The 16,734-nt window shown below is 41.7% G+C and overlaps 4 protein-coding genes across 4 annotated transcripts; 1 reads left to right on the forward strand and 3 right to left on the reverse strand.

Moving 5' to 3' along the window:
• Positions 1-4,494: 4,494 nt before the first annotated feature.
• On the reverse strand, positions 4,495-5,242 carry LOC141840932 (protein S40-4-like). The gene has a single exon (XM_074729034.1). It carries the CDS (start codon positions 5,240-5,242, stop codon positions 4,724-4,726), a length of 519 nt encoding a protein of 172 aa, XP_074585135.1. The 3' UTR covers positions 4,495-4,723.
• Positions 5,243-6,548: 1,306 nt separating this feature from the next.
• On the reverse strand, positions 6,549-7,892 carry LOC141838993 (aquaporin PIP2-5). The gene is made up of 3 exons (XM_074726631.1): positions 7,217-7,892; positions 7,002-7,142; positions 6,549-6,903 (listed from the first exon to the last, which is right to left on the reverse strand). The coding sequence occupies exons 1-3, from the start codon at positions 7,820-7,822 to the stop codon at positions 6,793-6,795; spliced, it is 858 nt and encodes a 285-aa protein (XP_074582732.1). The 5' UTR covers positions 7,823-7,892; the 3' UTR covers positions 6,549-6,792.
• Positions 7,893-8,867: 975 nt separating this feature from the next.
• Positions 8,868-9,501, forward strand: LOC141836893 (uncharacterized). The gene is made up of 2 exons (XM_074724359.1): positions 8,868-9,222; positions 9,311-9,501. The coding sequence occupies exons 1-2, from the start codon at positions 8,961-8,963 to the stop codon at positions 9,328-9,330; spliced, it is 282 nt and encodes a 93-aa protein (XP_074580460.1). The 5' UTR covers positions 8,868-8,960; the 3' UTR covers positions 9,331-9,501.
• A 2,859-nt stretch (positions 9,502-12,360) lies between these two features.
• LOC141840207 (phosphoenolpyruvate carboxykinase (ATP) 1-like) lies at positions 12,361-16,139 on the reverse strand. The gene is made up of 13 exons (XM_074728126.1): positions 16,064-16,139; positions 15,567-15,895; positions 15,182-15,360; positions 14,932-15,085; positions 14,767-14,851; positions 14,575-14,675; positions 13,993-14,291; positions 13,643-13,816; positions 13,494-13,559; positions 13,228-13,406; positions 12,972-13,141; positions 12,708-12,876; positions 12,361-12,620 (listed from the first exon to the last, which is right to left on the reverse strand). The coding sequence occupies exons 2-13, from the start codon at positions 15,863-15,865 to the stop codon at positions 12,477-12,479; spliced, it is 2,019 nt and encodes a 672-aa protein (XP_074584227.1). The 5' UTR covers positions 15,866-15,895; positions 16,064-16,139; the 3' UTR covers positions 12,361-12,476.
• Between the last annotated feature and the right edge of the window lie 595 nt (positions 16,140-16,734).

Here is a 16,734-nt window from a genome sequence, read left to right on the forward strand (position 1 = left end):
AACAACGGATCCCTTTGGTTGACAAAAAGATGTATCGAAAAATGGATGTAAATCGAATAAGTATTAGAGTTTAATATCGAATTGAAGTTTTATGACATAAAAATTAATTTAAATTGAATGGATGTTGTGTGTACACGCTTACATGTGAGGCGTATAAATTTAATGTACGAATTCCACTAAATTCATAGACGGGTGGGTGAGAGTTTGATTAAATATAATTTAAAATTTTAATATAATTATTTTAAATTTTATTTAGTTTATTAAAAAAATATTAAACAATTCAATTCGATTTCAATTTTAAAATTCTTACTCAAGTACTCAGCAGCTCAACTTTCTCAAACAGCTCAATCATTATAAACAACTCATCCTTTCTGATTTGACAAGGTGAGTTCAAAATGTCAAGTCATCTCGACGTATAACGATAAGTGAACTTTTGCTCTCATGACATAGCTGAGTTGGTTACGGCGGAGTAGAATTGCAGAAAGGAGGACAATGTTTATAATACTCTCCTCCGTCGTAATTAACTGTAATCTTCTCGATTTACCTCCTCACAGATAGTTGTGGCATCGACCGTGTAAGATCATTAGGGTGGCAAATTTCACCTTTTAAAAAAGAAAAGATAAATGAATTTTGTATTTTATTCTGCAATTTTATTACTTGATCCGACGACAATCTTAAACAGTATAAGATATCGATTAAGTCTAACAAAATAAGATGTCTAGAGATTTTACATAGAAAATTTTTTCCTATGATACTAAAGAGTACTAAAGTTATTAACAAGGCCTTTACTTCTTCTCGTCGTCTAAAAAATTTGAACCCATTCCATCATTTAGATGACTCTCGAAAGGATGATATATCAAGATCATAATTAGAAGGAGAATAATATATATGTATTATTATCTAATAATATATATGTATATATATATATATATATATATATATATATATATCGATTTGGCATTTATAAATAACATAAGCATAATAAATAAATATTTTAAACTATAAGTGTATATTATGCAACAAATAATTTAGAGTAAAATAATCAATTCGATAATGATCGATATATATTCACCTATAATTAAATAATATAATATATCCTCACCCTTATAAATAGCCAGAGCATCAATTATATATTAATGTCACGTTCGATCATCAGCAACTTCAAGTTATTTTCCTCCATTTGAAAAATATTATGCATTTATTTACTATTTTTCCTTCTTTTCAAACAGCACATTGACGTTTGTACACGCAATTAACAATTAATACTTTAAAATTCTGGCAGGGACATGTAATAAATTAAATTCATTCCTACAAATTAAAATAAATAAATTAATAAATAAATCCATCGATCGATGTGTGATTAATATATGGTGAATTAAGAAGAGCTAGGTAGCTAGCTAGCTAGCTCGATCTTCAGGTCCCATCCGACAGCTGAAACAGAAGTAAGAACGGAAGAGATCGATGGATCCAAAGTTAATGGTTGAACTACCTGCCTGCCTGCCGTCCCCAAGTCTCTTTGAATGATATACCAAAAGATAATATAAGATTGTATCAGTATGACCGTATTCATTCGTGTGTGTGTGTATATATATATATACTCTTCGAATCTATATATTCACTTCACTTTTTTTTTTAGTTTTTCTTTTTAATGAATTCTTTGAACCGATTAAATCTTAAATTTGCTGTCACTGCATTCGCTGCATGCGTGACTGATTCTGTAAGTTTTGCTTACGCGCTGTTAATGGTTGACCACGTGGTCGATCACCATATGATGGTCGACCACCACTCACACTATGCAGCCTCTACGAACGTGTTAACATTAAAAAAATAAAAATAAAAAACACGGTTCCACCTATTAACGCGTTCAGAACTCTGAACGTGTTCAATACCTCACTCCTCTCTCACTCCTCCCTCACTCTTACATGTCCTTCCTTCGCTCCTCCACGTCTGCTATTAACGCCCGATTAACGACGCGTTGCGGATGCTATATCTGCGGGGCCGTCTACGTACGTACGTATGCATGTCGTCGATGGTCTAGCAGACGAGCATGCATGCATGCAGCTGATGTAATGCATGGATGCATGGCCGTCAAATACATTCGCAGGTCGAAGTACACTGGTTTTATTTAGGACATCTTTTAATATTTCTAAATGAATATTTTTATAATTTCTAATACGTCATATCAAATCATATGTATTACTATCTATGGTAAAAAAAATCTTCCTGCTCATCTCATCTCAGACCATTATTGATTCATTACTAATCCATTATCTATTAGTTTCAAAAGAAAAAAAGTTAAAATTTTTAAATCTCATATTCACAATGGTTCAAAATATTTAGTTTTTTTTATTCTACTTATTGATTTTACGAACCTCACAAAAATTATTACATTGAAAATGTACTTAGGACAATAAATAAATCAAACATTCATAAAAACATCAATATTAATTTCAACATTAATATATATATATATATATATATATATATATATATTTTAAAATAATATTTTTCTTGTTTTAACACGCACTCATATTAACTTTAACATTGACATTCATTATTGGTGGAATCCTACTATCCACCCATTATTTGTGGATCTTACACATTTTGTAATGAATAAACTTGAATATATATGTGTTCTATTTGTTAATGTTCATGAACAAAGATCGTGAACTATTAGTACACTAACTAATCAAATAAATTTAAATTATAAAATTTTTAAATAACTAAACAAATTTAAATTGAGAGTTTGAAATAATCCAAATTCAAGCCCAAGCCAAACTTAACCGTAAGTGAAATTCTTTTATAATTTACATTTTTTACTTCAATTTATTTAGAGATTTTCCATATAATCTTTTGATGTCCACTAGTTTTTACTATATCTTATTTCTATTTCTACTTCAACAAGTAGATGTTTTATACCATAACTTTATATAAGAAGTATAGTATTATGGAAACTACTAGAATAAAAGAACTCGTCGATTAAAGGGATTGACACAACTTGCCGCTCGAGTAGGGCCTCCCGACTCATAGATTTTCCTTGAATGATGACTCATCATCAATCCTCCCTGACTCTCCAATTGGCCCAGCTCCCTCACCCAACGCCCCTCTACTAAGCATGCCGAACACACTGACTTAACCACTTTAGCCTACTCAATAACAACATGAGCAACACATAGACTGATATAGCACGTGAGGGACATATGGTACATGAAATGACATTGTATCATGATTTGTGATTAATACAACAAGACCTTTTACAATACAAAACATGGACGATGAGACATTTTCTCTATCACAGGCGTGACATCCCACCCCTATTACACCATATAAAAAGAGTTCTCTTTCGCGGATTAAGATATGTGCATACCCTTATCCCCATATTTCAGAAGCTCGACTACTGTTCCTCTTTTAAAATTTTCAATCAAAGATTTAATTTGAGTGTCAAAGTGATCAAGTCAGAACACCCCTAACCTCCATTTTAGATCTCTTTTTCTCTTTAGATTCACAGGCTTTCCTCCATTTCGTCTGATAGTTGTCTAATGGCTCATCTCACGATGATCTTAGACATGAACATATAAATTGGTACATTAAGATTTGCATACAAATTATGCCAAAATAAAACTTATATATACGAAAGACCTTTATGTGGGAGTTAGGGCTCTTATTGGGTTTTCAAGTTGGGGTATTGGATTACGATGTGGTTTTTGAATCCAATAAGATTGTGGGTTCATGTGTTTTGTATTCGAATTCAAATCCAATCGGGCTTTAGTATTTGGGGTTATTGGGTTAGAGGTTTGGATCCATTAACGCATCTGACTGTGGAAGCCTGATTAGGCCCATTTAGTTTAATGGTTTGGTTTGAATTTAGTTTTTTTTTCTTTCCTCTAAATTTTTTATTAATTCTTCTAAATCTATTTAGGCCACAAAATTGTTATTTGATTTAGGAATTTTTGAATAGTTTGTTTACAAATTATATTGGAAAATCAAGTGAAAATAAAATTAATTTTAAACTTTCAAATACATTTCAATTTCAAATTTTGGATCAAATATTTTGTAATCAATATGTAAATTAAAAATCATTCGTAAAATCCTTAAAATGAACCTTACCTTAGCTGAGGTATCAAAATAACGTCGAAAAGAGTTTACAGATTCAAAAGCCACTTACTAGTACTACCATTTAGTTACAATTATTTCTCAAAAAATTATTTCAAAATATATTTAAAAAATAGTATTCAATTAATAATACATTTATTCTTTATATATTATAAAATATATAACTTTTTTACAATTTTATTTTAAAAAAAAAAAAAGATTAAGAGGAGTATAATATAAACATTTCAAGGCCAATTTCATAAAGGATATAAAGTTCCCATAAACGAAACGGAAGGAAGAAAAACAAAAGGCAGCCATGAACAAGGACAAAAGCAAGAAGCCTCCTGTCTCTTTCCTTTAATTTTTTTCCTTCTCAAAATAGAAATAAAATAGCATTAATAATAATTAAAAAAAAATCGATCAACAACAAATTCATAAAGTTGACATTACAGATTCATGTCCAAAGTCGATCGACATTAATAAAAAAAAAAAAATAGAAAAAAAAGAGGGGAAAATGAAATGCACTCATCTCTCAGTACATAATTAGAACAAAAATGGAAAACCAAAATAAACGATATAAAGGCGGAATTGAAGATCAGCGCCGAAGAAATTAAACTAGGGATTGTCGTCGTCAGTCTTGGAAGCCGGTGATCTCCCACACGGCGTCGCGAACGCGGCTCAGATCTCGCCCCTTCAACGTCCGGCCGAATCCCTCGTGCACCGACATCGACGCGGCCCGGTTCCGGTCCAACAGCTCGTGCGGCGGAACCATCCGCCGCTCTCCGGAGATCGCTATCTCTGCCTCCTCCTCGCCGACATCGCATTCGGCCGTGAAGTAAACGCTGCTTACCTCTTTTCTGTAACTTCCGCCGCAGCTGCCGAGTATCTTGGACCAGTCCGGTATGTTCACCGGCAGCGACGACGCCGCCGCGCGGCGATCCCCTGCCCTGTCGCCGCGGGCGGAGGGGGTCGGCCTGCCGGCGCGGAGCAGCTCGGCCTGGCGCGGCGAGATCGACCCAGAAGGAAAGGATCCCCAGACGTCGAACTCGGTGAACTCGTCCGAGCCGTCAGACACCGGCGGAGCCGACTCCGAGAAGAGGAGTCGGCGCGCGAAGTTGGCCGTCGCCGGGTGGTGATTCGTCGCCGCCATCGTCCTGTGTCGCGTGTGCAGATGAGTATGGCTTTATAGAGATTTGCGATCGGATAAGACTCGCCTTCGGCTTTCCGATTTTGCCCATATCACGAACCTTAACTACAGAAATGCCACTTCCTCGTGAGCTACAAAGAAATTATTATTAAATTGATTTTTACAATAATTTTCTTCGCATTTCGTTTACTTTCGAAATAAACGTGACGAGGAAATTAGAAAAGAAGACGAGGGCATCCTCGGTAATTCACCGCCGCGCTTAATTATCACCGTGACGCGAGGAAAAAGCTTCGGGCGTCGCGGTATTTGTCGGGTAGCCGAAGTTCGGCGGAGGGACCCACGCCTGGCCCCCATAGCTGTGACGAGGACGAGTGGCCACTCCGCTTGAGGAATACACTTGTCGCGCAGAGATCAGCGCGGCAAGGGCGGGTCCCAGTTCACGTGCCGCTCGGGTCGCCCAGCCTCATCCGCCAGCTGCGCGCACCGTATCGTTTCCTTTTCTGACGACGATCTATCCGTACCCGTCCACTTATTGGTGCTCTTAAATTTTGAAACACGTGTACGTTGTGGCGGGAACAACTCCTGGATATGGTATCTCGTTACGTAGGCGCTGGCGCCACGTGGCGGATCTATCAAATTTTGAATAAATACTTCTCTCTCTCTTACGTGAATTTGTTGTCCTTTGAAAAAAAGGGTGCATAGTTATCGTATTCTTTTTTATTATATTATTATATTAATAACTTGCAGGACAATCATTACAAATTGCAATAAATTAATTACGTAGTTCACAAGAAAAAGTAGGAAAAGATAAAGTGAGAATTGAATTATGTATACGAATGATGGCAAGGGAAAGAGGATAAGATGAAGGAGAAAATCGATCACTTATCTTTATTTATCACTGCGTCTAAGATGAATTAGTTTTGTTTGGGTACACTAAGTACGAAGCCAAAAAGAGGACGAGATGCATATGAGACATTCACAAATTCAATTATCGAAATCGAAAATAAATGAATATTCGAACTTCATATTCAAATAGACATCATTCAAACACAACCGATAAAAGTAAGTGCTAATACACACGTACTACTAACATGATCAATGACTCTTAATAAATTTATCAAATAATTAACATAAAATATAATTTTAACAATAGGACTTGGACTTTATAGAAAAATATAATTTTGGTAATTGAGTGGACTAAAACGAGTGCTAGCTAGTAGAACTTAAGTCAATTAGATTGAGCTCGATCGAATTGGATTCAGGTTGAGTGGACTAAAACGAGTTTGACGAAGTGCATGAACATGTTCGCAAACTGATCACATCTTAAGATCGATAACTCCACATGAGAAAATATTTACCAAGCTAAGAAAAAGCTTAGGCAATGCTAGAAAGACACATACACCTGAGGCATAAGATACAGTCATCATCAACAACAACAACAACAACACGAGAACGGAGGGCACTAGTTAAGCAACCACTCTGATCACTGGCCGTTTAATCTACAGTTGCCACAGACATGATCATTATTCTCATTACGATGCCCTAATCGATCATCAACCGCTCCGGAAGGAACCCAGAGCCTTGACAGCTCCTGCTCTCAGAATGTACTGGTGGTAGCCTGCTGCGATGGCAGCACCGATGAAAGGCCCCACCCAGAAGATCCACTGCTCCAACAGGATCACTCATCAGATCATAATATATAATATATAAATGTTTTGATAATATTAATTATATTGCTACAGTTTGTGGCTTGATTAATTACCTGGTCATCCCAGGCCTTGTCGTTGTTGTAGATGACAGCAGCTCCGAAGCTCCTTGCCGGATTGATTCCAGTGCCGGTGACAGGAATTGTGGCCAGATGCACCATGAAAACTGCAAACCCAATCGGCAATGGAGCCAGAACCTGAATCGTGCATGTATGGTTAATTTACAGTCACATTAGAATTCAGTGTAAGATCTTCGATTCTGCTACTGTACCGGGACGTGAGAGTCGCGGGCGTTGCGCTTGGGGTCGGTGGCGGAGAAGACGGTGTAGACGAGGACGAATGTGCCGATGATCTCGGCGGCGAGGCCGGTGCCCTTGGAATAGCCGCCGCTGAGCTCGTTGGCGCCGCCGCCGTGGAGGACGAAGAAGGCGCTTTGGAAGCCCTTGACGAGCCCCACCCCGCATATGGCCCCCAGGCACTGCGCGATCATGTAGAGCAGCGCGCGGACGAGGGTCACCTTCCGCGCCAGGAAAAGCCCAAACGTCACCGCCGGATTGATGTGGCCGCCGGAGATGCCAGCGGTGCAGTAGACCAGGATGAAGATCATGCCGCCGAAGGCCCACGCGATGCCGAGGACGCCGACGCCGCCGCAGGCGGCGTCGGGGCCGTTGACTCTGCTGTCCGACTGGTGCTTGTAGCCGATGACGGTGGCGACCGTCACATACAGGAACAGCAGGGTGGCGACGAACTCGGCGATGACGGCACGGTACAGTGACCATTTCCCCAGCTCCTCGGCGTCGATGAAGGGCTCCGGCGGAGGGTCAGTATAGTCCTTGGCGCCGTAGTCTCCGGCAGCTGCCTCCGGGTCCTTCCCCATTAGTAACTATCTCCAAGAGAAGAGAAGAAGAGATCCAGAAGATGATCAGTGGCGATGGTTCGAAGTGGGAAGAAGAAGTGGAATCATATAAATACGAATCCGATCGAGAAAGATGAGAGGAATGTGACGAGGAAAGAGAAGAGGGCGGTGTGGAGTTTTACCTGAATTATTTGCCGCCCCAAAATCTACAGTCGCCTCTAATTCAAAAAAATAAGTATTTAATCGCCAAAATTATAATTCACAAAATAATTATTTAATCGCAAATGGCAGGCAGGCTTGCTTAATTTAAGCGGGTCGCATAGCCAATTATAGCGCACCACGTGGCAGATTAGTGGCCACTAGTTGAGTGCTGACGACCGACCATTTTTAAAATACAACTCGTGGGTGATGATCGTACGGCGAGAAAGCCTTTGGCGGTCGCGTACGGCGGTGATGGGCGCATGCGAGCGGCGACTTTCGGATCCACCCGCCCGCGTCAGCCGATCGCTTTCGGCCGAAAAAAGAAATCGTGTGGGAGAACGGAAGGGGTAGATTTGGTGTCATTGTCGTAGGGGTTCTTTTGTTTGTTCCGCACTAAGATTAGTGGAGATTATAGCTACGGCTAGACTCTAGAGCCTATTGAATTAATGCACGATAGAAAAAGCTAATTTTTCGCTCTCGAAATTCTGAATTGATTACGACACAGTAGATTTACGGCGTATTTACAAAAAAGTTCGAATCTTGACGAAGTCAGGTAATGGGCCTCTTGCATTATGATCAACTGCAATTTCTCGATTTACATCCTAGAATATTTTAAGTCCATGACGGATTCTAATTTTTTTTTTTTTTTTATAGAAGAAGACTTTTTTGTATAGAAGAAGACAACCTTCTCAATTTCGTGTTTTGGTTAGTAAATACTTATTTATTTTTTAATAGATATTACGATAATTGTGATAACGATATTAAAAATAAAAATATTTTCAAAATAAAATATTCGATGGAATGTCTTTTAAATTTTTTATTAAAATATCATTTCTCTTCAACAAAATAGTCGATCCGCCTTAATTTGACGACAGTGAGCCAGTAGACAGGGCGGCGAAGGAAGGAGAGTTTTGACGGTGTTCAAGGGGGCAGGCGGGCGAGGCGAAGGAAGCGAGCGATGCATCTGTGGCCATCTCTTCGGATCCGGGACGCCTTCAAGCGCTCCTACATCGACAAGGTGGAGCGAAACCTCCACCGCATGAAGCAGCAACGCGGCCGCCCTCATGCATCGTCCTCCTCCGATCCGATCGTCGCCGGGAGCAATCCCTACAAGGATCCGCCGGAACAAGAGTCCGTTTCTTTGCACAACAAGATCTTTGGGCTGCGCGCCTTCTGCGGCGAGCTTCTCCTCCTCTTCTCTCGCTGCTTCTGCTGTGGAGGTAGGAAACCCTTTCTCTTACCATCATATATGCTTCTTCTTTTCCAGGCTTCTATCCTTCTTGATCTCGATTTCTTTTGCTATTTCAGAAACAGGATTTCTAGTTTAAGGATTTGTGAAATGGCTAGTCTGGTTCTACATATGAATTGGGAGGATTGAGACAAGGCCCTAATCAGTTGATTCAAAACTAGGGAATAGTCATTTTGTTCTATGAACCAATTAGAAATTTGATCTTCTTGTTTGAATGTACTTTTATATCGATAAGTCATTACTCCTAAAACGTGAACTTCCTGAAAATTGCTCTTGAATCTGTTGCTTTGTGTTCATGGAGTTTGTAGATTGATCAGTTGTACATAGTTTGTAGCATGTCTATAAGAATTTGGAGTTTACATGATTTCAGTTGTACATAGTTTGGGATGATTCTTTGATCAGTAGAATATCTTTACAAGAGAATCTTATTTTTGTATACATAATAATAAGAGAATTGGCATATTTTGTGCGAACGGTGTGCAACCTAGCCGACCCATTACCATTGCCGCCGCCCTCATTGCACCGTCCAGCCATCGCTCGGCCGCCGAACCGGACCCGATTGACGCTTCAGTCGGTGTTTCTCACAGTTCGGCCGCTCAAACAGCTCGACCACATGTTCTCAGCTCGATTTTGTGCCACAATCTGGCCGGAATCCGACGTCGGCCGACGCGCTGACGAGCTTGGCACGTCGATCGTGCCCCAAATGACACAGTTCAGTCACATGCTCTTCAACTTCGGCGGTGGCCGAACGGTGCGGCTCGAGGGCGATCGAAAGCGGCGGGGTCGGAGCCGTTGGGTGAAAACCATAAGAGATCGTGCTTTTAATGACACATTTTTATATTTGGATGATCAGACGTTACTTACATGTGATAGACGGTGGATCGACACACACATACTACATCACGCGCGGGAGAGTCATATAGAACATCAAACTCGTATAAATAATAATACAAAAAAAATTAAAATTTACATTGTTCAATGAAGTTTAGAAAGTTGCTTGTTGGGAAATCGAAGAAGTTGACTATCTCAAATAAAGAAATAGATAAATTTATTAATTGATGCGAAAAAGTTATCGATATCGTCGCCTTCACCTTGCACAAGATCCAAAGGCTACGCTTCCACGTGCTCCCCCGCCCATCGCGTGAACATAGCGAAGCTCCCGTTCGTCCTTCTCCGCTCGGCCCACCGGATCCTGTCCAATACAGGCAACAGACACGGAACTTGAAATCCGAGTGTGATGTTCTCTCCACCGTCCATTTTGCATTCGCATGCAAGCGACCTGCATGGCACGTGATAACACTCCGACGAAACAGAGTCTACAAGTAGAGCAGAGCACGACGGACCCTGCGCGTACTTGGGATCTCTCGCTCGGTCAACTTCTTCTCTCATGGAAACGCCACAGTTCCGTTCTCTCCTCGTCGTCGTCTCCCTCCTCGCCGCCGTCGACCTTTCCTTCTCCTCGAACCCACCGTCGATCTCGCCCTCCCCCTTTTCGGTCGCCGACGGTGCCTACCTATCCCCTCCCGCTCCTCCGCCGGACTATCTCTCCTCGTCTCCCTCCCCGTCCCCCCAGAACCATCTCTCCCCACCGGCTCCTACGCCGGAGACGCCGCCCTCCCTTGCTCCCACACCGTCGTCAGCCGGCGTCGAGGAGCAGGACATGCGTTCCGAGGCGAGGGAAGAGGCCGGCGAGAGCGGAGGCGTAGGAGGGATGAGCGCCGGGGAGAAAGCGGCGACGGCGCTGGGGGTGATCATTGGAGCGGCGTTGCTGGCGGCGGCGGCTGTCGTGTACAAGAAGCGGCGAGACAACACCCGGCGGTGGCAATACGGGTACGCAGCACGAGAACAGATGCTTTGAGATTGGCGGAAAGTCGATGATGATAATCGAACGGATGCTTCTTGATATCCTATTGCCAATACATTGTTTTTTAGTTTATTCTGCTATATTTTCATTGGAGTTAATATTATTTCGAGTTATTGATTATAAAATATTTTTACTATGAATCGAATAAATTTGAATTGATTTAACTTATTAAATAATTTTCTTACCGAAATTTTCGTTTTTATTAAAATAATTTTCCATTAAAAAAATAAAACAGCATTCTCTTATATTTTTAAAATCGTTCGAAAGTATCTTTAAAAGAAATAATAATTATAGTTTAAAAAATTAATAAAAGAAAAAAAATACCAACTTCGCTCCAACGTTTGTTAATACGATACTGCATCACGTCCGTCCATCATTGATCATCACGTCCGTTCCTTCCATCCACTTAGTCCCTATAAATATCTATCCTCCTCTCCGACTTCGCGCCATTTCATCGCTTCCCTTTCTTTCTGAAAATAGGGTTGGAGATTTTTTCTGCTGGCGCAGCGATTTTGCAAGATTCCCTCCCTTTCTTTTCCGAGAGTCTTCATCGACGCTGATGAGTCCGGCGGATCGCCTCTCTGGTCAGCGACCTGAGGTTATTCGGATCCCCACCTCCTGCAAGATCCCTGTTGAAGAGGATTGGGGCGTCGACGGCGATTACTCGATTAAGAGGAGGCGCGATCGGCCTCCGGTGACGGTCGCCGATCGGACACGAGGGGAGCGCGAGCTCGCGGAGGAGCACCTCGGTCGAGCAGCCGCTGCATGACGGCGGCGGCGGCGACGACGACAATCCGATCGGAGGAGGAATTAATCAGAAAGATCAATAAATAATAATCTTTGGTTATCGATCTTTTTGCAGGCATTCACAAACATATCGTGATCTAAAATTTACAACAATTCTTCAATTCAAGGACCAAGATTGGAAAGGAAGCTGGGCCAATATATGCTTACTGCCTTTGTTTTCTTCCTAAATCTACAGTTCGAAAATACAAGAAGTTATTCTTCTTTTTCTTCTCTGTACTTACAAGTTTCTTTGTTTCCTAGCATATGTGCAACACTCCTCAAAGATGGCATTTGGTCTTCCAATCACACAAAGAAAAATGCATGTTTGATCCAGCAATCTACATGTGTCGATCTTCGGCGAACAACTACAACTTAATCGAGCGAATAGTCTTAAGATCATATTTCATTATGCTCTGGATGGCTTGTAGTAACATGAGATAAGATAACATACAGAAAACACAGGACTGACTACCACAAGTATGTTCTACTACTTAACTGAGGTCATCTAAGCTTTAACTCTTCCACACAAACTACCTCTTTATTTCTCTAATTCTTCGTTCTTTTTTCACCATGCCTTAGAAGTTTGGCCCTGCAGCAAGGATCTCCTCAGTCAGCTTGCCATCCTGACCAATCTTATAGTTGGCAAACACCTCAAAGTTCTTCCTGAAAAGACCGGCCAACTTCAGCAAAGTTGCCTGGTAGTCCTCCTTCTCTGCCCACTACAACCAGAGGAAACAGATGAAGAATGTTAAGGCACAAACATATGGTCGTTCAGCATCTTGAGCTACTACTGGTTTGGTACTTACAGTGTTAATTGGATCCAAAATCTCAGAAGGTACACCTTCAATTTCAGTAGGTATCTCCAAACCAAACACTTCGGTCTTTTTGTAGTTTGCATTCAGAAGGATTCCCGAGTGTATGGCATCGATAATCTTCCTTGTGTATCCCAGCTTAATGCGCTTTCCGACACCGTACCTGAAACGGCACGATCAAAGTGAATTGCTAAGGTTATGTTTGTTCTCCTAAACAAGGTTTTAGCTATAACATAACATATGATCGTAAGAATTTACCTTCCGCCAGACCAACCAGTGTTCACAAGCCATCCTGTGGCACCATGCCTCTGCATTTTGTCAGCCAGCATAGCTGCATATTTAGTAGGGTGAAGCATGATGAACGCCGCCCCAAAGCAAGCAGAGAACGTCGCCTGAGGCTCCTTGACACCTTCCTCCGTGCCAGCCACCTATTTTTATTTTTAAGATTGGTGAACATCCTCGAACATATTGATCAAGCAACAACTAAAGAGTAGCAAAGCAATGGACTATTCACCAGAGCAGTGTAACCGCTGATGAAGTGATACATTGTCTGTGGTAAAGTAAGTTTGCTAACTGGTGGAAGCACGCCGAAAGCATCACACGCCAAGAGGATGACGTTCTTTGGGTGCGGACCAACACACGGTATCTTCGCATTAGGAATGTACTCGATTGGATATGAAGCTCGAGTGTTCTCTGCAAACATCAACAATTCCATTGAACCAGATTCCCTTTCATACAATACCAATTCGTTCAAGAAGTTTGTTTTGTCTAGTTAATCACCTGTGACAGAGTTATCAGAGTAATCTACTTCCCTAGTGTGTTCATCAAACACAATGTTTTCCAACACTGCGAGAAATTTGCAAACATTAGGGGGAAAAAAATGAATGATTCCAGTTCAAAGTGCATGTCAAGTTTGATAGGGCACTTGCCAGTTCCAAATTTGATGGCATTCCAAATGTCAGGTTCCTTCTCTTTTGATAGGTCAATACATTTTGCATAGCAACCTCCTTCGATGTTTGAAATACCATTTTCACTCCAGCAGTGCTCATCATCGCCGATAAGAAGCCTGTTATGGTCTGTAGACAGAGTAGTTTTCCCTGTGCCTAAAACAACAAAGCAAAAGTCATTAGAACAAAGAAGCCATATGGCGAAAACACTGCGGCATAACAAGATTCTACACATTTATACATGGAATGTTTCTAGTTAAGTTGCAAAGGGCAATATAGTAACGATGCAATGGGCAGGTGATGCGCCAGAATCTCGTCCGACCAACACTTACCTGATAGTCCAAAGAAGAGGGCAACATCACCATCTTTGCCCATATTGCTGCCAGAGTGCAGGGAGAGAATGTTTCTTTTAGGCATTAGATAGTGCATCACACTGAACAAACCCTTCTTCATCTCCCCGGCATACTGTGTGCCAAGGATGACCATTTCTTTCCTATCAAGATTAAGATCAATGCTGGTGGAGGTAGTCATGTAGTGTGTGTATCGATTACATGGAAACTGCCCAGCATTGTAAATTGTGAAGTCCGGAGTACCGAAATCCTCCAGTTCTTCAGGCGTAGGACGGATGCACCTGCGATCCATCCAATTATTTCATGCACAAGAGAGTTTTTTTCTTCTAGTTTACATGTTTTCCCTTGGCATTAGGGAGAGAAACAGGAGCTAGTTAGCTAGCTGCACTAATACATGCATATGTATGATCCAACCTGCTACTAACACAACTATGATTCACTACTAGAGATCAACAGAGCCAACGCGAAGATGACTTATCTGGATGACTGTCGAAGTCCACAAGAAATATAGCACTGTAGAATTGAAGAGCATCTTTAGCATTCTTATTAGTATTTTTCACTTACATGTTGTGCATGAACAGGGAATGATAGGCCCTTGCTGAAACAATTCGAACTTTGATCCGATGCTCAGGATCCCAGTTGAGGAATTGGTCATTCACAAATACCTAATTTCAGGAAATAAAATGTTGTATATCATTCAGATTGCATCTCAAGATATATGAGGAATTACATCAAACATTTGATGTGCATGTGTACCTTATCCAAAGAGTTGAGGTAATCGACAGCCCTTTCTCTGTTCACCAGGAAGGTGTGCTCATCCATCTCAATGTTGGGCGAGCCTCTGCGTGAATAGTGCAGGTACATTTTGAGAAGGAAACATGAAAGGAAGGGAAGGATCATGAATTAGTTGTGTGGACTTACTTTCCCCACCAAAGCTCATCAGCAGTAGTTTCATCCTTGACGACGCGCTTGTCCCTCGGAGAACGGCCAGTCTTCGCGCCGGACAAGGTGGCCAAGGCTCCGGTCGATGTTATGAACGATCCGTTTTCATGTTTTATGGCTTGCTCATACAGTTCTACAAGGAATTCATGACTCTTGTTAGTGTCTAATTGAGACTTGTTGAGATCTACACAGATGATTTGAGTGATGAAGAGGGGAAGAGAGCAGATACCGGCCGGGGAGAGGTTGTAGAGGACATGGGTGAACTTGAGGGCGCTGTCGCTGACGCTGATGGTCGGCGCCAAGTAGTGGTGGTGCTCGGCGGCGACTTTGGATGCCTCCGGCTTCCTGGCCGGATCGCCCCTCACCACCTTCGGCCCTGTCTCCCTCGTCAGCGACGCCAACGAATCACTGCGCACAGCACGATTTCATTACAAGAAACGCGGGAGAAAGATTGGATTCCACCTTCCTGATCTCAAAATTGTTTCCTTTTGGGTTTAGAAAAATCGATCCGCCGGTGGCCCACCAGAATCCGGCAAGGAATCTGGATGTTTTTCCTCCTCTTTTTTTTTTATTGATAAAGAGACGTGATGTTCGTTTGGAGATTAAATATTGACCTGATGGATTGGAGCTGGAGCTTCTGGCGCTCCTCCTCGGAGATGGTGGCGAAGGCAGCGTTGCCCTGCTGCGCGCCGTCCTTGATGGGGGTGGTCGGCGCCGACCGCTTCTTCTGCAGGGAGTGCAGTTCGTCGATGGTCTTCGCCTTCACCGGCGGCGTGCTGTCGTCGTGGCAGATCCCGTTCTCTGGCTTCTCCCGCACGTGCGTCTGGATCTTCGGCAGTCCATTGGAGATCGACGCCGCCGCCGCCGCTTTCTTCAGCCCGCTGGAAAAGCTGAACTCGCCGTTCTCCGCCATCAGCCTCCTCCTCCTCGATTCTCAAACCCACTGAAAACACAAAAATCGAATTTTTATCCAAACAAATTTGTTCTTTAGATTAATTAATTCTCTGAGTCGTTCATGAAGCCGCTGCTTCCTCCTCCTCCTCAACGAACTCACGTTACCATGAACATAAAGAAGAAAGAAAGAAAGAAAGAGAGAAAGAAAACAAAGTACCTAAACTAAAGAGCATAACACAAGCTGTTTACCAGAAGCTGAATATTAAATGAGTAGGAGGATCAAGAAGGGAATGGGGATGGGAAGAAGATGAGCGCTCACGGAGGCCTTTTAAAGGCTCGGCGCGTTGCCGTCGCCGTCGCCCAACTCTGGTTGAAGTGACCGGGGTTGGGTTAGCTCTGTGGAACCGTGGATTTGGCGTCACCTTCCAAAATTTTTACTGCTTTTCATGGAACGGATTCTAAGCGAAGAAAATTAAAATTAGCGGCGATGGACTGAATTGTTTCCACGCGATTGATCGTTGGTCAGTAATTTTCTTGGCGGCGTCGCCCGGTAGAAAAGTCGCTCGCCGCGTCTGTTTCCTGCCTAATTATTGTCCTTTCGACATGTTAGCATTTCAGGTATCTAACTTTAAGAAATATCCAAAACACCATCTAGCTTTCTAAAAAACCCCCTTCCCCCTTTTTGGAAAAAATATATTAACAAATAATAATAAAGGACAAAAATAAATATGATGTCTTATTTTTCAATTAATGTCAGATTATTAACATCTCATTTCTCATTTTCAATGAAAATCAAATGAGCTCTCATCTGAACTATTTGAATTATTTTTATCTTTATTTTTTAAAATAATTATCTGTTAATTTATATAGGATGTAATAGTTAATAGA

The sequence above is a fragment of the Curcuma longa genome, chromosome 11 (genome assembly GCF_044706935.1).
Source record: "Curcuma longa cultivar G26 ecotype Majalengka, Jawa Barat chromosome 11, ITB_CL_G26_1.1, whole genome shotgun sequence".
NCBI lineage: Eukaryota > Viridiplantae > Streptophyta > Magnoliopsida > Zingiberales > Zingiberaceae > Curcuma > Curcuma longa.

Bases quoted from the DNA above. Each gene is read 5' to 3' on its own strand.
- LOC141840932 (XM_074729034.1), bottom strand. From the start codon at position 5,242: ATGGCGGCGACGAATCACCACCCGGCGACGGCCAACTTCGCGCGCCGA.
- LOC141836893 (XM_074724359.1), top strand. From the start codon at position 8,961: ATGCATCTGTGGCCATCTCTTCGGATCCGGGACGCCTTCAAGCGCTCC. The intron at 9,223-9,310 runs GTAGGAAACCCT...TTGCTATTTCAG, and splicing joins TCGCTGCTTCTGCTGTGGAG to AAACAGGATTTCTAGTTTAA.
- LOC141840207 (XM_074728126.1), bottom strand. From the start codon at position 15,865: ATGGCGGAGAACGGCGAGTTCAGCTTTTCCAGCGGGCTGAAGAAAGCG. The intron at 14,292-14,574 runs GTAAGTGAAAAA...GATGGATCGCAG, and splicing joins TCCCTGTTCATGCACAACAT to GTGCATCCGTCCTACGCCTG. The intron at 13,407-13,493 runs GTGATTAACTAG...TGATGTTTGCAG, and splicing joins CTCTGATAACTCTGTCACAG to AGAACACTCGAGCTTCATAT.
- LOC141838993 (XM_074726631.1), bottom strand. From the start codon at position 7,822: ATGGGGAAGGACCCGGAGGCAGCTGCCGGAGACTACGGCGCCAAGGAC. The intron at 7,143-7,216 runs GTACAGTAGCAG...TGCACGATTCAG, and splicing joins CCCGCGACTCTCACGTCCCG to GTTCTGGCTCCATTGCCGAT. The intron at 6,904-7,001 runs GTAATTAATCAA...CTGTTGGAGCAG, and splicing joins ACAAGGCCTGGGATGACCAG to TGGATCTTCTGGGTGGGGCC.